This window comes from Alligator mississippiensis, chromosome 3 (assembly GCF_030867095.1).
Source record: "Alligator mississippiensis isolate rAllMis1 chromosome 3, rAllMis1, whole genome shotgun sequence".
NCBI lineage: Eukaryota > Metazoa > Chordata > Crocodylia > Alligatoridae > Alligator > Alligator mississippiensis.
In genome coordinates this window covers 263,188,360-263,201,787 of record NC_081826.1, presented here as the reverse complement: position 1 = coordinate 263,201,787, position 13,428 = coordinate 263,188,360, and the positions used below count along the sequence as shown (strand labels likewise).

Here is a 13,428-nt window from a genome sequence, read left to right as displayed (position 1 = left end):
TCTCTCAAACTGATATATTCAGTAGCCCAGAATTTTTTTTTTTATTGTTTAAATTCAATTAATATTTTTAAACAACAAAGGAAATAGTGTTTTAATGTAATGTGCTTTCTTTTTTCTTTATGAATTGTAGCTGTAGAAGAAACAGGAGGAGATTCTTGGAAATACAGTCTTCGAGTAAGTATTTTAGTTTGAACAAAGCAAGATTAGTTTTAAAAAATGTGAGTGGCTTTGTGATGGAACCTGTATCCAGTGGTTCTGTTGCGCCCTCTAGTGGACACATGACTCCTGCCTCCTCTGATTCATTGGGGTGCCCTTCTGTAGTGCTTACCTGCCATGCCTTGATGTTGTTCTAAACAAAAGTTTGGGAGGCTGCCCTGAAGTCCAGAAGGAGTCCAGTCCGCTGCCAGTCTGCCTGTGTTCAATCCGTCATGGCCCTTCCAGCCCTATTCGTGCCCTAGGACACTGGGTGCCTTAAGGGCTGTTTTTGTGGCCTCCATCTGCCCCTTTAGTCACGCCCATGCCTCACGGATGGTACACAATGCCTTTTCTGAGGTGTTGCCTGGCTCCACCTCAGTGTTTGGCCTTCTTGGGCCTCGAAACCTTTGTAGTGGCTTTGACTTTACCGGCTTTGGCCTCTTTTCTTTAACTGTGAGCCTTTTAGCCTAGGCCCACTGCACCAGACGTTGGCTTCTGGGCTCTAGTCTCAGCCTTGCCCCTTTTTGAGCTCTGGGCCCCTGGCTCTTTTCTCTCCCCTCCTGGGCTTAGAGCCCCCTCTGGTCCTAGTCTAGCTTTTCTTAGGCTCTGTGCCCCCTTGTCCCAGTCTTTGTCCTTCTCAGGCTTCAACTCTGGCCCTCCTGGCTTCAGGCTGCCTCTGTTGTTCCACACAGGCACGGCCTTGTCCCTCTCGGCCTCAGGCTACCTACATCTTGCACCTCAAACCTCAGTGTGCCCCTTGGGCACCTCCTGTAGCCTAAACCTCGGTGTGGTACTCAAGCACCCCACTTTGTCCCCTCTTCACCCCTTACAGCCACAAGCCAGTCCACCAGTTATAAATTAGGAAGAAAAAGGCGAGCTACCGCTTTAACGAAAACCTTCCCTACTCTGCGTAAACAAACATTTCATAGATTTCATAGACATTAAGGGCTGGAAGGGACCTCGTGAGATCATTGCGTCCAGTAGCCCTCATGCCTTAGGACTCTCACCTCTGTGCCTTCAGGGCACCTCAACACCTGCCAGGAGATTCTTATACAGCTGCTGTCTCCAGACAGCTTGGTTTCCATCAGAGCACCAGTTCTCTTCCATTTCTTCCCAAGTGTTCAGCTTTTCTACTGCTGGAGTGCCGCCCTATCTGAGTCAGGTGACTCATTAGGCTGTACAGATGTTTCCCTTCGGCTCTAATGGGCAGCTTGCTCCTGTACATTGCAGCTTAAGTCTGCTGCATGCAGCCCTTGCTTTAGCTGCCTGTCTGCCTACTCAGCAGACTAGCCTGCTGTGCTTTCCTCTTCTTTAGTAACAGGAGCCTTTGTTTCCCTGTTACAGGCTCTTTAACTCTGTGCTGAATGAACAAAAGTAACAATATAATTAGTTTTTTAAGCTATCAACTAATATTCACTACTTTTAAAATAATCTTAGATATGCAGGTACTGCTTCCTTGCGCTCCCCTTATGCCAGTTTGAGTCCCGGGGGCTTGGTGCTGGGATTGGGCCCTGGGGCACAGTGCCACTTCCACCAGGCCCTATGTGCTGGGACTGGGAGCTGAATTCAGCTCATGGGACCCGTGCCTCCCCTTCGGTCTGGAGATTTGGTAGCAGGCGAGCAGTGTCACCAATCCCTACAGCCAAATTTCCAGACCAATGGGGAGCCCTGTGGGCCAGATGACATGGTGTTACAGTCTGGAGGTTGAGCATCGTTTTGTATAGAATTATATTAAAATACGAACTACTAGGAAATCTAAAAGGGATGAAGGTTGGGATTAGGACATGGTTACGTGACACACTGAAGTTATCAGTAAGTGCAGATAAAAAGTTTATTCAGAATGTTTTTATGATATAATATTTACTTGACTATAAGGCCACCTTGAATTTAAGATGACCCCCAATTATTAGATTCTATGTATGGAAAATGTATAAATTTGTTAGTTACAGCTACAGAATCTAAATATCAGAAGTTTACCTTGAATTGTTCTCCCGCCCACTGTTACAGCAGGGAAAATAAATCTGGGAGGGTCAGGTGGCCCCCTTGCCCTCTACCCCCACAATTTCTTCCTCCTACAGCCATTTTCCCACCCCCTGCCTTAGCGTCAGACCCTGTTCTTGCTGAACTCATGGAAACGAGGGGCAATTCTGAAAGCACTGACTTTGAAATAAACATATAGGCACATTACTGTGGGTACTCATAGACTTAGTTCATAATTGTTGCAGTTTACCTTTTTTTGAAACTGCTGCAAGTTTTAACTCAGGTACTCTATAAACATATTTTTAAGCTGCACTTTTGTATCAACTTATATATAGCACTTTTGTTGTACCAACAAACTATGCATGATATTACTCTGAAGCCAAACAGTTCTTTGGGCTGGGCCCCAGCAGAGTCTACAACGTTTCAAGCCATGGTAATCCTATAGCTCAACATTTAGTATGTGTATGTACTCCAGATACCACCCCCCCCCCACAAAGGATCTATGTGCAAATTAGCGCCCCCCCCCCCCCACTCATGACTTGCACTGGGTGTTCTTGTCACGAGTTGTGGGATCCTTAAAACATTTAGATGCAGATGCAGCCTGGTTTGGCTTCACCTCATGGTGGGCAGGGTCACACTAATCATCAGGGATCCTGGTTTTCCCTGATTAAACAAAAAAAATCCCCAATTTTTGGATTTAAAAAAGCAACCCCAAATTTATGTTTTCCATAATTAAAATGAAACTCCACTTTGTGTGTGTGTGTGTGTGTGTGTGTATATATAATATATATGTGAGTTTCGTTTTAATCATGGAAAAATATGGATTTTGGGATACATTTTAATTTGAAAATTGGAGATTTTCTTTTTTATCAGAGAAAACCAGGATCCCTGCTAATGATGTGACAAATTGAGAGCGGAGGTGACAGAAGAATTCTGGGTGAGCTGTTTGGGGCCCCATTTTTTATGTTTGCCAGACATTTAAGGCTGGTGAAGAAGCAGGAATAATTGGAAATGGGAAACAGCAGTGGAAATGAAGAGGAAATTGAAATGTATTCAATGTAGTGGGTCACCATGACTTGAAAAAGAGTTGGCACTGAGGGGGACTGAGTGCAATAGGCACTATCATATATCTTATTCAAATGGGCTCTACTAACCTAAAAACAAAAACTTTTGTGGGAGGTTCCCTCAGTATGTTTGCACAATATTGTTTTATAGTCATGCTCAGTGTCGGTTCCATTTAATCAGCTTCATAATTGGTTTGCATTACTCAACATTTGTTTCTTTTGACAGCAGTTTAATGTAGATAATGTATTGAATGAGGTTTCCTTGTAGGCAAATGTAAGACCAGGAGCTGTTTTCCCCATGCTGATTGGGAGAAACAACCTCATTGTATATTCAAGTAAATATGATATGATATTTTTTTGCTACCTTCTCTACCTCAGCTCTCAACAGAATCCAGTTATTATTCCTGTTTTACAATTCATTCCTAAATTTAAAAGATCGTTCTGTGAAGCAGTATCACCATACAGATATTTACTTGCCTTTCCAAAAGAGATTCTGTGGCTGTTTGACTTTCTTACCCACCAAGTCTCCCTCTTCATGTTACATTTATCACGCAAGTACTGGGTTAATTATGCAGTTAATGTAGACCAGCTACACGTGCAAATTAACTAGCACATCGTAAAAAGGTTCATCCAGCTATAATGGGGATGGGCAAAATACAGCCCTCAGGCCAGATCCCTGAGCTGTTGCGGGTTGTGGGGGAAGCGGGGAGCCGGGGGACAATGATAGGTGGGCTGACTTGACCCTCAACAGCTCACTAAAACTCTCTAAATGGCCCTCCAACCAAAATAATTGCCCACCCCTGAGCTATAAAGTTATAGCTGGAAAATGTGTACTAATTTTATAACTGGTTTCTATCCAGCATTTATTTGCATATGTAGCATAGCTATACCCCTGTGGCTGGGATCAGCTATACTCCTATCAGCTGATAGGGCTCCCACCCATGGGGTGCACCATGTGCTATGGCAGCTGGGAGTCATGCAGCTGAGGGGACTCCCAGCCATGGGATCATGTTCCTGGGCTCCCTCTACACTGGCTGTTATGGTATGTTAAGATCTGATGCTGGATCCCACAGTTACATCTCCTGCTGTGTACATGTGGTATGGCAGGAGGTGCAATTGCGTGAATTGTGTGTTAGCTTCTATTGCACGTTTACCAGAATATCTAGAGGAGGGCACAAGATAAAGATTTATGCCATACCTGGTCCAGAGCCATTTTATTTGGCTTGAGGAGCTAGGAGACTGCTGCAGCCTTTTGGCAGTGGTGGACTTCAGTAGCATTTTGGTGACACTGGCCTTCTGTGTATGGCTTAAGCAGCAGGAGGTTTTACCCTGCTGGGGAAGCTGCAGCAGTGGCACTGTGGGGGAGAGTAGTGACTATGGCTGTGGCAGTGGCAGTGCAGGCCAGGTTGGAAGTGGTCTACGCTTGGAGCTAAACTCTATGAAAGCTGCCCCTTGCTCTAAAATGTTGCCTGTTCCTGCTCCAAGGGTGTTTGTTGATGTGTTTCTATAGTTAAGATTATTTGTCAATGTAGTTATGTTTTTTTTGCCTTCTGGCAAAATGAATTTTATTTGCAAGCAACATTTTTAGATAGAGCAATGGTAGGCTTAGTATCTTGAATGCCTTCCTTGCTAAAGGAGTCTTGTCACCCTGTACAGGAATGCTAAAATGGCTTGGTCCACGTTTTTGAGTTCACCACCACCCCGCCTGCCACCCGCAGTGCTGGTAAATAACAGACTGAGCTGACTTTGCTACCTGTGATAGAAGGCAGTAATTTACAAGTGCTTCTCCAAAAGATCCAAACTCAAGGGTCCAGTCAGGCATCATTGGACTTGGGTAGACTATCCAGCCTCTGGGCATGTTGTGCTTCACACTGATTTCCTAAGCCACTTTTTAAAGTCCTGTTCAACAGCTGTAAAGGTGATACCCTTACAAAGGAACTTTAAAAACTGGTTTGTGGTCCCTGGAGAGACATTGATCTTGTTTCTTGAAACATGATGAAAAGAAAGATCTCTACTTTCTGTCCTTTTGCCTAAGGCCATATTCTTTTCTGACATGACGATAAAATTTCTAAAAAATCCTACCCATGGTTTTTCTACCAGTCAGGGAATCTCCTTCTTTCTGGGACTTCCATATCAAGTGGGCTTCTTGTATATTTTCCATTTAAGTCTGTGGCTCCTTTTAATAACTTTTGGTGAAAACAGGCTTTCTGGTAGGCTTTATATTGGTTAAGAGGAGTATGACAAGCTGTATTTTTATGACAAGCTTCTCTATGTGAAGTTTTTTAGAAAGAGAGTCACTTTTAGGTCTCATCTGAAGTTTTTTGCTGAAAATAATTTTTCTGATGTTTCTGTCTTCCTTCCATAAGCCATGAACTGTCCTGGGTGAAAAGAAACTTCCCGTGTTGTATGCTAGGGGTGGCCAACCCACAGCACACATGCCACAAGTGGCACAGGGAGCCCCCCACTGATTTTTATGTGATGAAAAAATCTGTTAAAATACAACAGAATCAATTTGCAAAATAGGTGAAAAGATAATCCTCCTTGTCCCCTCCTTTGTGCGTGTGCATGTGCCCACACATATCTGTTTATGGTAGGGCTCATTTCATCAGTGTCTGTAGTCTTCCTGAGTAATGTCCTCATATCAGAGACGTGTAGAAGGAGCAATGTGGAACATGATCCTGATTAATTAGCACTCACAGTTTTCAAATACAAGAATTAACTTTGGATATTAGCTTTGGTAGGACAGTCTTGCAATCTCTAATGAAGTAGGATTTGTAAAGTTTCAAGCAGATAGAGAACTACTTGTTAGTTGCAAATTGAAATCTATATAAAAATACTACTGAGACATGAAGAATAAATTAAAATTAGGTAGTTTTTAAAAAAATATTTGGATTCTAAAATAAAGCTGTGACCTGTATATGTAACAGGTGTAAAATGTCCTCTTGTATTGTTGTTTTAGTCAATTAAGATTTATTTAGTAATTGCTCAATACATGTGAAATATATATTGTTTATCAAAAATGTTACAACTAAACGTCATTATAGTGGTACTTGTTATGCTGTGACAAATTAACTTGGAACATTATAGTGTTTCAGTGTGTTTATTATGAGGTATTCAGCAATTAAAATGTATTTTACTGTCTGTTAGAAATTAGATCTGTCTTTATTTTTGTAGGATTTATAACAGGTTTTTTTTTTTCTACTTTTTTCAGCCTTGCACAGAAGTTCTTTTTATTGATATATTCCATGAGTATAATCAGACTCTTACTCCTGTTCTTTTAGAAATGGTTCACAGTCTACAAGGTAAGTTGGTGGGGTTTTTCAAAAATATTTGGAATACTTCAGACTCCAGTATGACATTTTGTTCAGTATGTATAATCTTAATTCTAAAATGTATTAATAATCTTAGTAAATCCTGCAAGTCATGTTATAAGTGGCTTATCAAGACATACTTGATTTGTTTAAACATGCTTGGATAAGCTGACATTTATCACTACAAAAGGCATAGAATGTGGATTTTAGAATGTACTTTAAGAAGATGTGGCCAATATTTGGCAGTTCCTCTAATATTCAAAAAACAGAATTTTCTATTTGGAAAGTTCCGTTTAGGTGGACAACAGAATTCCTTTTAGCCAAGTTGAAGGGAGACCTGAACTGTATCTCAGTCTGAGTTTCAGAGTCTAAAATTGTTATTTTTTCATGACATTAAGTTATATACCGTTTAATGGCATTGCACACAGAGCATGGATCAGTGCATTTTATTTGAATGCAAGACAAGGTTTTTCCCCCCAGCTAGCATGGAGAAAAATGGTCCTTGTTTTATTATTCCACACAAAGAAATCTCACTAAATACATTGTCTTATGACCAGGGATCTTTGTTTTTCTCTGATTTAAAAAAAAAAAAGTAAATTCTCTGATTAAAAGCCCAAAGTCCGCAATTAAAATGAAACCCCTGTGTGTGTGTGTGTGTGTGTGTGTGTGTGTAGGTAGCAATTAAATGCAAAGTTTTATTGATATGTTTACAATTTTTAAGCAATTTGGAAGCCTACTGGTGCCTCAGTCACTATAATAAATTCTAAGTACCTATAAATCTTGGTATTTTATTATGGGAAATGAGAGCTCTCCCTGCTTCTTTATTCACAGAGCGTGGGTCCAGGCCCCTCACTCCCCACCGACAGCCCCCCTGGCCCTGCTAGTGCCCTTCACTCCCCTCCCCACAAGCCTCCTGGCCCTGTTGGTGCCCTTTGCCCACCACCCACAACCCCCTCTCCCCCAGCCCTGCCAGAGAGGGTCCCCAGCTGCCAAGGCTTTGGGGCTAGGGACCCAGGTCTGCAGCCCTCCACAGCAGTGCTCAAGCCCTGGCTGCTGGCTGTGTAAGGTGGCAGCTGTTGCAGCGGAGTGGAGTGCAGAGCCCAGCTCCCCCTTCCTCACAGGCAGCGTGGCCAGAGTGGAACCTGGGGGTGGGTGTGGGCTGCCTGCTGTGGGTTCCGGCAGGGGATGGAGCCAGCTCCCTACTGCTGCACGCACTCCCAGGGAGGGCAGGGGGGACCCATGCTATCAGGATCTGCATGGAGTGGGGATGGGTGTGGGCTGCCCACTGCAGGCTCGGGCTCCCTGCCTTGCTGCCTTCCTCAGGGCCCTCTGTAGCCCAGCGGGTGGAACTCAGCACAGGAGGGCAGAGTGGGGCTGGGTGAGAAAGCTGCTTGCCTCCGTGAGCTCCACACTGCCTTGGCAATGTGCCCCCTGCCCACCCCTTAGCAGTGAGGGGAAGAACCTTGTGCTGCTGCCCCCATTGCTGCAGGGCGGGCAGCGGGCGTTTTGCCAGGGCGGCATGGGCCTTGCAGCAGCAAGGAGCTTCCTTGCCCGGCCCTGTTCTGCCCTGGCTCGTCAGGTCCAGCCCACTGGACTGTGGAGGCCCCGGGGAGGGCAGCAGGGTGAGGAGTCTGAACCTGCAGCGGGCGGCCTACACCTACCCACACCCAACACACAGATCTAGGTGGGCATAGGTTCCTTTTCTCCCCCCACCCCCATAGTGGACGCAGCTGTAGGGAGCTGGCTTTACCACCCTCTGCAGCCCCCAAACCAGCTACTCATGGCCCCATCCTGCTCCCTGCCGGGGCTTTATGGCCAAGCATTCCAGACCCAAGCCCCTTGCATCGCCTGCCTGGGCAGCAGCCCCAGCCCCAACCTTGGCCAACTGTCTCCCTCCCTATGGGGGCCTCAATTCCCCCTCCCCACCAGACTTACCTGCTCTCCAGGCTTCCTGGCAGCTATATGCATATACGTGCACAGGGCGCCCTCTGCCTGACTGCCCTTCTCCAGCTCCCTCCAGCCCCTTGCAGGCTGGAACTCTGCCAGCCTGCAGAGAGCTCTTTGCAAAAGTGCAAAATCTATGTGTTTCTCTGCTAAAATGAAAAATCCTTGTTTTTCTCAGGTAAAAGGGGAAATCTGTATTTTTTTCTATTTTCCCATGGGAAAGGGAAAACCTGGATCCCTGCTTATCACTAGACTTCTGCCAAAAGCAGTGTTCAGCAGTGGAAGCTAACTATGAAGTTGATTACATGCAGCTAATATTGAGTATGACTATAAAACACATGACCCACATTTCAGGGGTGTACTTGGTAGCTATGTTGGTCTGAGACAAAAAGACATACAAAAAACTAGAACTCTTGGTTCCAAAATGATACCTTTTATTAGACCAACTGCAAAATGGCAAGAAAATTGTCCTTTTCTGCAAGGTTTCAGGATCAAAGTCCCTTCGTCAGGCTCTGGGAAAAGTGTAGATGGTACAAGATGGTAAAAAGTCCCCATAGGTAGGAAATAAACTTCATTTTTGCACAGAGGGAGCTGAAGATGGAAGTCTGTCCCTCTGGGTCCATGAGAGTGTCTTTGTGAGCAATGTTTAGTAGCTCTTTGATGTGTTGATCAGGTAGAATTCCTTCCCTGGAGAGGTGTCAGATGGCAGGCAGGGAGGTAAAAAAAAACAACTTCCTTGTTGTTCTGCAGTGAAGTTTAAAATCCAAAATTGGCTAAAATTCGGCATCTTCCATGTTTCATTTCTTGCTATTTTCTAGTTGGTCTAATAAAAGGTATCATTTTGGAACCAAGAGTTCTAGTCTTCTTGTCTCAGACCAACACGACTACCAAGTACACCCCTGAAACATGGAAGATGCCGAATTTTAGTCAGTTTTGGATTTTAAATTTCACTGCAGAACAACAAGGAAGTTTTATACCTCCCTGCCTGCCATCTGACACCTCCAGGGAAGGAATTCTACCTGATCAACACATCAAAGAGCTACTCAACACAGCTCACAAAGACACTCTCATGGACCCAGAGAGACAGACTTCCATCTTCAGCTCCCTCTGTGCAAAAATGAAGTTTATTTCCTACCTATGAAGACTTTTTACCATCTTGTACCATCTACACTTTTCCCAGAGCCTGACAAAGGGACTCTGATCCTGAAAGCTTACAGAAAAGGACAGTTTTCTTGCCATTTTGCAGTTGGTCTAATAAAAGGTATCATTTTTGGATCAAGAGTTCTAGTTTTTTGTATGACCCACATTGGGGCACATACTGATGGGAACCTTTTTTTTTTTTTGTGTGGCCCCTAAAATGAAATGGGCAGGTGTTCTCTCCACAGGGAACTGGCACCGGGCCTGGAGGTACTGCAATACCAGGCTGGCTCCAGGAGGGCCATAGCCAGCTCTGACAACCTTCCCTTAGGTTCCAAAAATGCTATATTTGATCTTAGACAGAAAGGCTGAGCTGCTGATGGGAATCTACCATAAGGACAGATTATCTGAATAAGATATATGATAGTCCCATTAAGCACAGTCTCCCTCACCACTGATTCTTTTTCAAGTCATGGTGAGTCATGACATTGCATACCCAGAATCCCTGTGTTAGCCCTTCTCTCAGCCTGGCACATATAATTAGTGTGGCCCCACCATGAGACGGATGAAGCTGGATCACGGTGCCCTGTGTCTTATCTACATATAAATTTTTGGAGCATCCTCGGCTTTGTGACAAGAACACCCTGTTTAAGGCAAGGGGGGAGGGGGTAATAAGCACATGGATCCTTTGTGGAGTGTATCTGGAGCACACATGCATGCTGAGATGTGGGGTCATCATGGCTTGAAATGCTGTTGACTTTGGGGCCCAGCACAATGAATTATGTGGTAAATCATGAGCCTTTGGCTTTGGATTAATAGCATGCGTAGTTTGTGATAGTATGAGTAGGTGCCAAAGCACTGTTTAAAAGTTTTTCTATGGAGTACCTGTGCTAAAACGTGAAGCAGTTAAAAACCAACTAACTAAATAAATAAAAAAACAAAAAAAAGTAACATGCATGACTCCTGGATAAACTAAATTAATGGGTACTGTATGTAAATCCCTACAGCCATGTTTAATTTCAAGGTTCTTGTTTTCATATTTGCTCCTCACTTTCATGTGCAAGGCTGTCCCTAGTGGGGTTGAATTGGGGGCAACTGCCTTGGGCCTTTTGGTTTGGGGGGTCCCTGTGAAGTGGGTTGGAGCAGCCAGCCGCTTACCCTGCAGCTGCCGACTTCCTCACGTCTGAGCCCCTCATAGTAAGGAGAGGGGGAAGAGGCTGCCAGGGGAAAGGTTGCAAAGAAGCAGAAAGCAAAGGGCTACCTGACCTCCCATATTTATTTTCCGTTGCAGCAGTAGGAGAGGGACAAATTCAATGCAAACCTCCAATAATTAGATTACATACTTGAAAAATTGTAGACTTCCTATGCATGAAGAAAGGTGACTATGTCCGAAAGCTTGCTAAGAACTTTCCAACTACTCAGTTGGTCTAATAAAAGATATCACATCTATTCAAAGAACCTTCCCTGAAAAATTATAACAAATTTAGAGATTTTCCTTGTATAGAATCTATTTTTTGGGGGGGGATGTCGCCTTATAGTCAGGGTCATCTTCTATTTGAGTAAATACAGTAAGACGTACTCATTTTTTACTTAAATTTTTTGAGAAGTATTTAGACAGAGAACTTTATTTTTTGTTGTTACATTTAATGTAAGGGTTACATATAGACCAGGTTATAATTGGCAGACTTTTTTTTTAACAATGACTAGGGTTTTTTGTACAGTGCACTTTAAAGAAAATACATACCACTCTTATTGTTCTGTACCTGCATGCACTTTGATACTTTTAATTAACTAGCTTTAAGAATTCCAAAATGTGATTTGATTTTGATTTTTTGCTATAAGCTACTTCACAAAAATACTCACGTCTTGCTTATACCTTTTGCTTAGTTGATGCATTTTTTTCTTAACTTGCCCATGTTTTACTTTTTTGCAGGACCTACAAATGTGGAAGATTCCAGTGCTATACTGATTAAAGATGCTGGTAAATTAATTTTACTTTGCAAAGAACAGAATTGCTGTTTTGTACATTTCTTGCTTTTATGTGTCTAAAACAAACGTGCATTATTTGAGTTTCTGACATTTGGAAAGAAGTATTAAAATCCATTTCTCGTAGTGTTGAATTTCACATTTCACAAAGCAAGAATTTAAAAAATAAGTTATATTATTATATGAGATAAGGCTTTGTTTTCTGTACTTAAGCAATATTAATCCCTGAAGCATTTCTGTGAGGGAAATGTTTTTCTCATTTTGCAGTCAAGGAAACTGAGGGTTGGAAAAGTGACTTCTCCAAAACATCTAATGGAAATGTAATTGGATGTTGCTTATAATTGCTCTGAACACAACATTGTTTAGCTGTCATAAGAACTTAATTTATTTGTAATTAAAGAGAACTTTGGAAGATGTTTTATGAGGTTTTTATCATTATCTTATTTAACATTACTGCTTTTTTATGTCTCAGTTTTCAGTCTGTAAGGGATGAAGAATAATCCTTTCTGCACTGAAGCTATTGCGTCATGACTTCCAATCTTTAAATTTTGTCATCTTTAGAATTTTAAAATAGTTTTAAGACCAGAACAAAACCAAATATCTTTGTCTTTTTCTAGTATATAATGCAGTTGGACTGGCAGCATATGAGTTGTTTGACAGTGTGGATTTTGATCAGTGGTTTAAAAGTCAGCTACTAGCAGAACTACAGGTCTCTCATAACAGGTAACTGCCTTAACTCTATCTTTTATATCTTAGTTGTTCCAGTAATTTATTGCGGTGAATCTAGTAGTATGATGTAGTATCCAACAAGAGCAGATCTGATAAGAATTATTATTTAAATATACCTGCTAAATTAAGAGAAAGGTGGGTATATAGAAAATGGACATAGGCATAACAAGTTCAGCTGTGAAAGTATCGTCACTTTGTTACAAAATCATCAAAAAAATGGGGCTTGAAGGGGCCATAGGAAGTAATTTAGTCTAGGGGTATTCTGGTTGCAGGCTGCATCTGTGGCAAGCTGGCATTAGGACCTGGCTGCGTCTGTTCCTTCTCCCTGTTGCCCAAGACAGACGAAGTTCACTGCCATGGTGCAGCACAGACAAAGCCTCTATCCATTGAAGTTGTCCTTCGTTGAAGATCGCCAAAGCCTCCCAGCTTCAGAAACCAGATCCAACCCACAGCTGTAAATTGCCAACTGCTGATCTAGTCCAACCCCTTGCTGAAGGCAGGATCTAAACCATATCAGTCAAGCCATTTTGAATTCATGAGGTTTTTTGGCTAGTATGTAGTGGCAATTTCTCAGGCTTTTGTTTTGAAAAATAATTCAAACTATTGGCCTTGATACCTTTTGAGTTTTATTAAATGTTGTGGTATAGTAATTATCATGCAGACTTCTTTAAGAAATATACTTACCCAAAAAAGCACTGTTTCAGTTTTATCATTATTTATTCTTTAATTCAAAGTTCTCTATAGCTATAGTTCTCTAACGACTATGGTCAGTAGTTAACTTTGCTTCCCAGTAAACTAAAGATCAGATTGTTCTTGGAGGGGTGGAAAAGAAATATATGTAAGTAAATACTTCAGTAATATTACTGAGCTGTTTGTTTTTAATACTATCTTCCTAATTTGGTGGCCTGAGCTTCAAATCAGTTACCAGCAGATGGCCTTATTGGGCAGCATGAGGTATTATGCAATGCATGAGATTTGTCTAAGGATTTCATTGTAGGCCAAGATTTCCATCACCACAATCCACTAGGAATACCACTTTGGCTTCTCCAGTTTGAGCTGTCACCAGTCTAAATCCTTTGGAT

General features: G+C 42.5%; 1 protein-coding gene across 1 annotated transcript in view; it reads left to right on the top strand.

Moving 5' to 3' along the window:
- IPO11 (importin 11) overlaps nt 1–13,428 on the top strand; it is a 290,306-nt gene that overhangs the window by 77,237 nt on the left and 199,641 nt on the right. The window contains exons 13-16 of the mRNA XM_006263744.4: nt 131–174; nt 6,451–6,541; nt 11,565–11,612; nt 12,235–12,340. Of these exons, the coding sequence (XP_006263806.1) occupies nt 131–174; nt 6,451–6,541; nt 11,565–11,612; nt 12,235–12,340 (289 nt within the window). The remainder of the gene's footprint in view (nt 1–130; nt 175–6,450; nt 6,542–11,564; nt 11,613–12,234; nt 12,341–13,428) is intronic.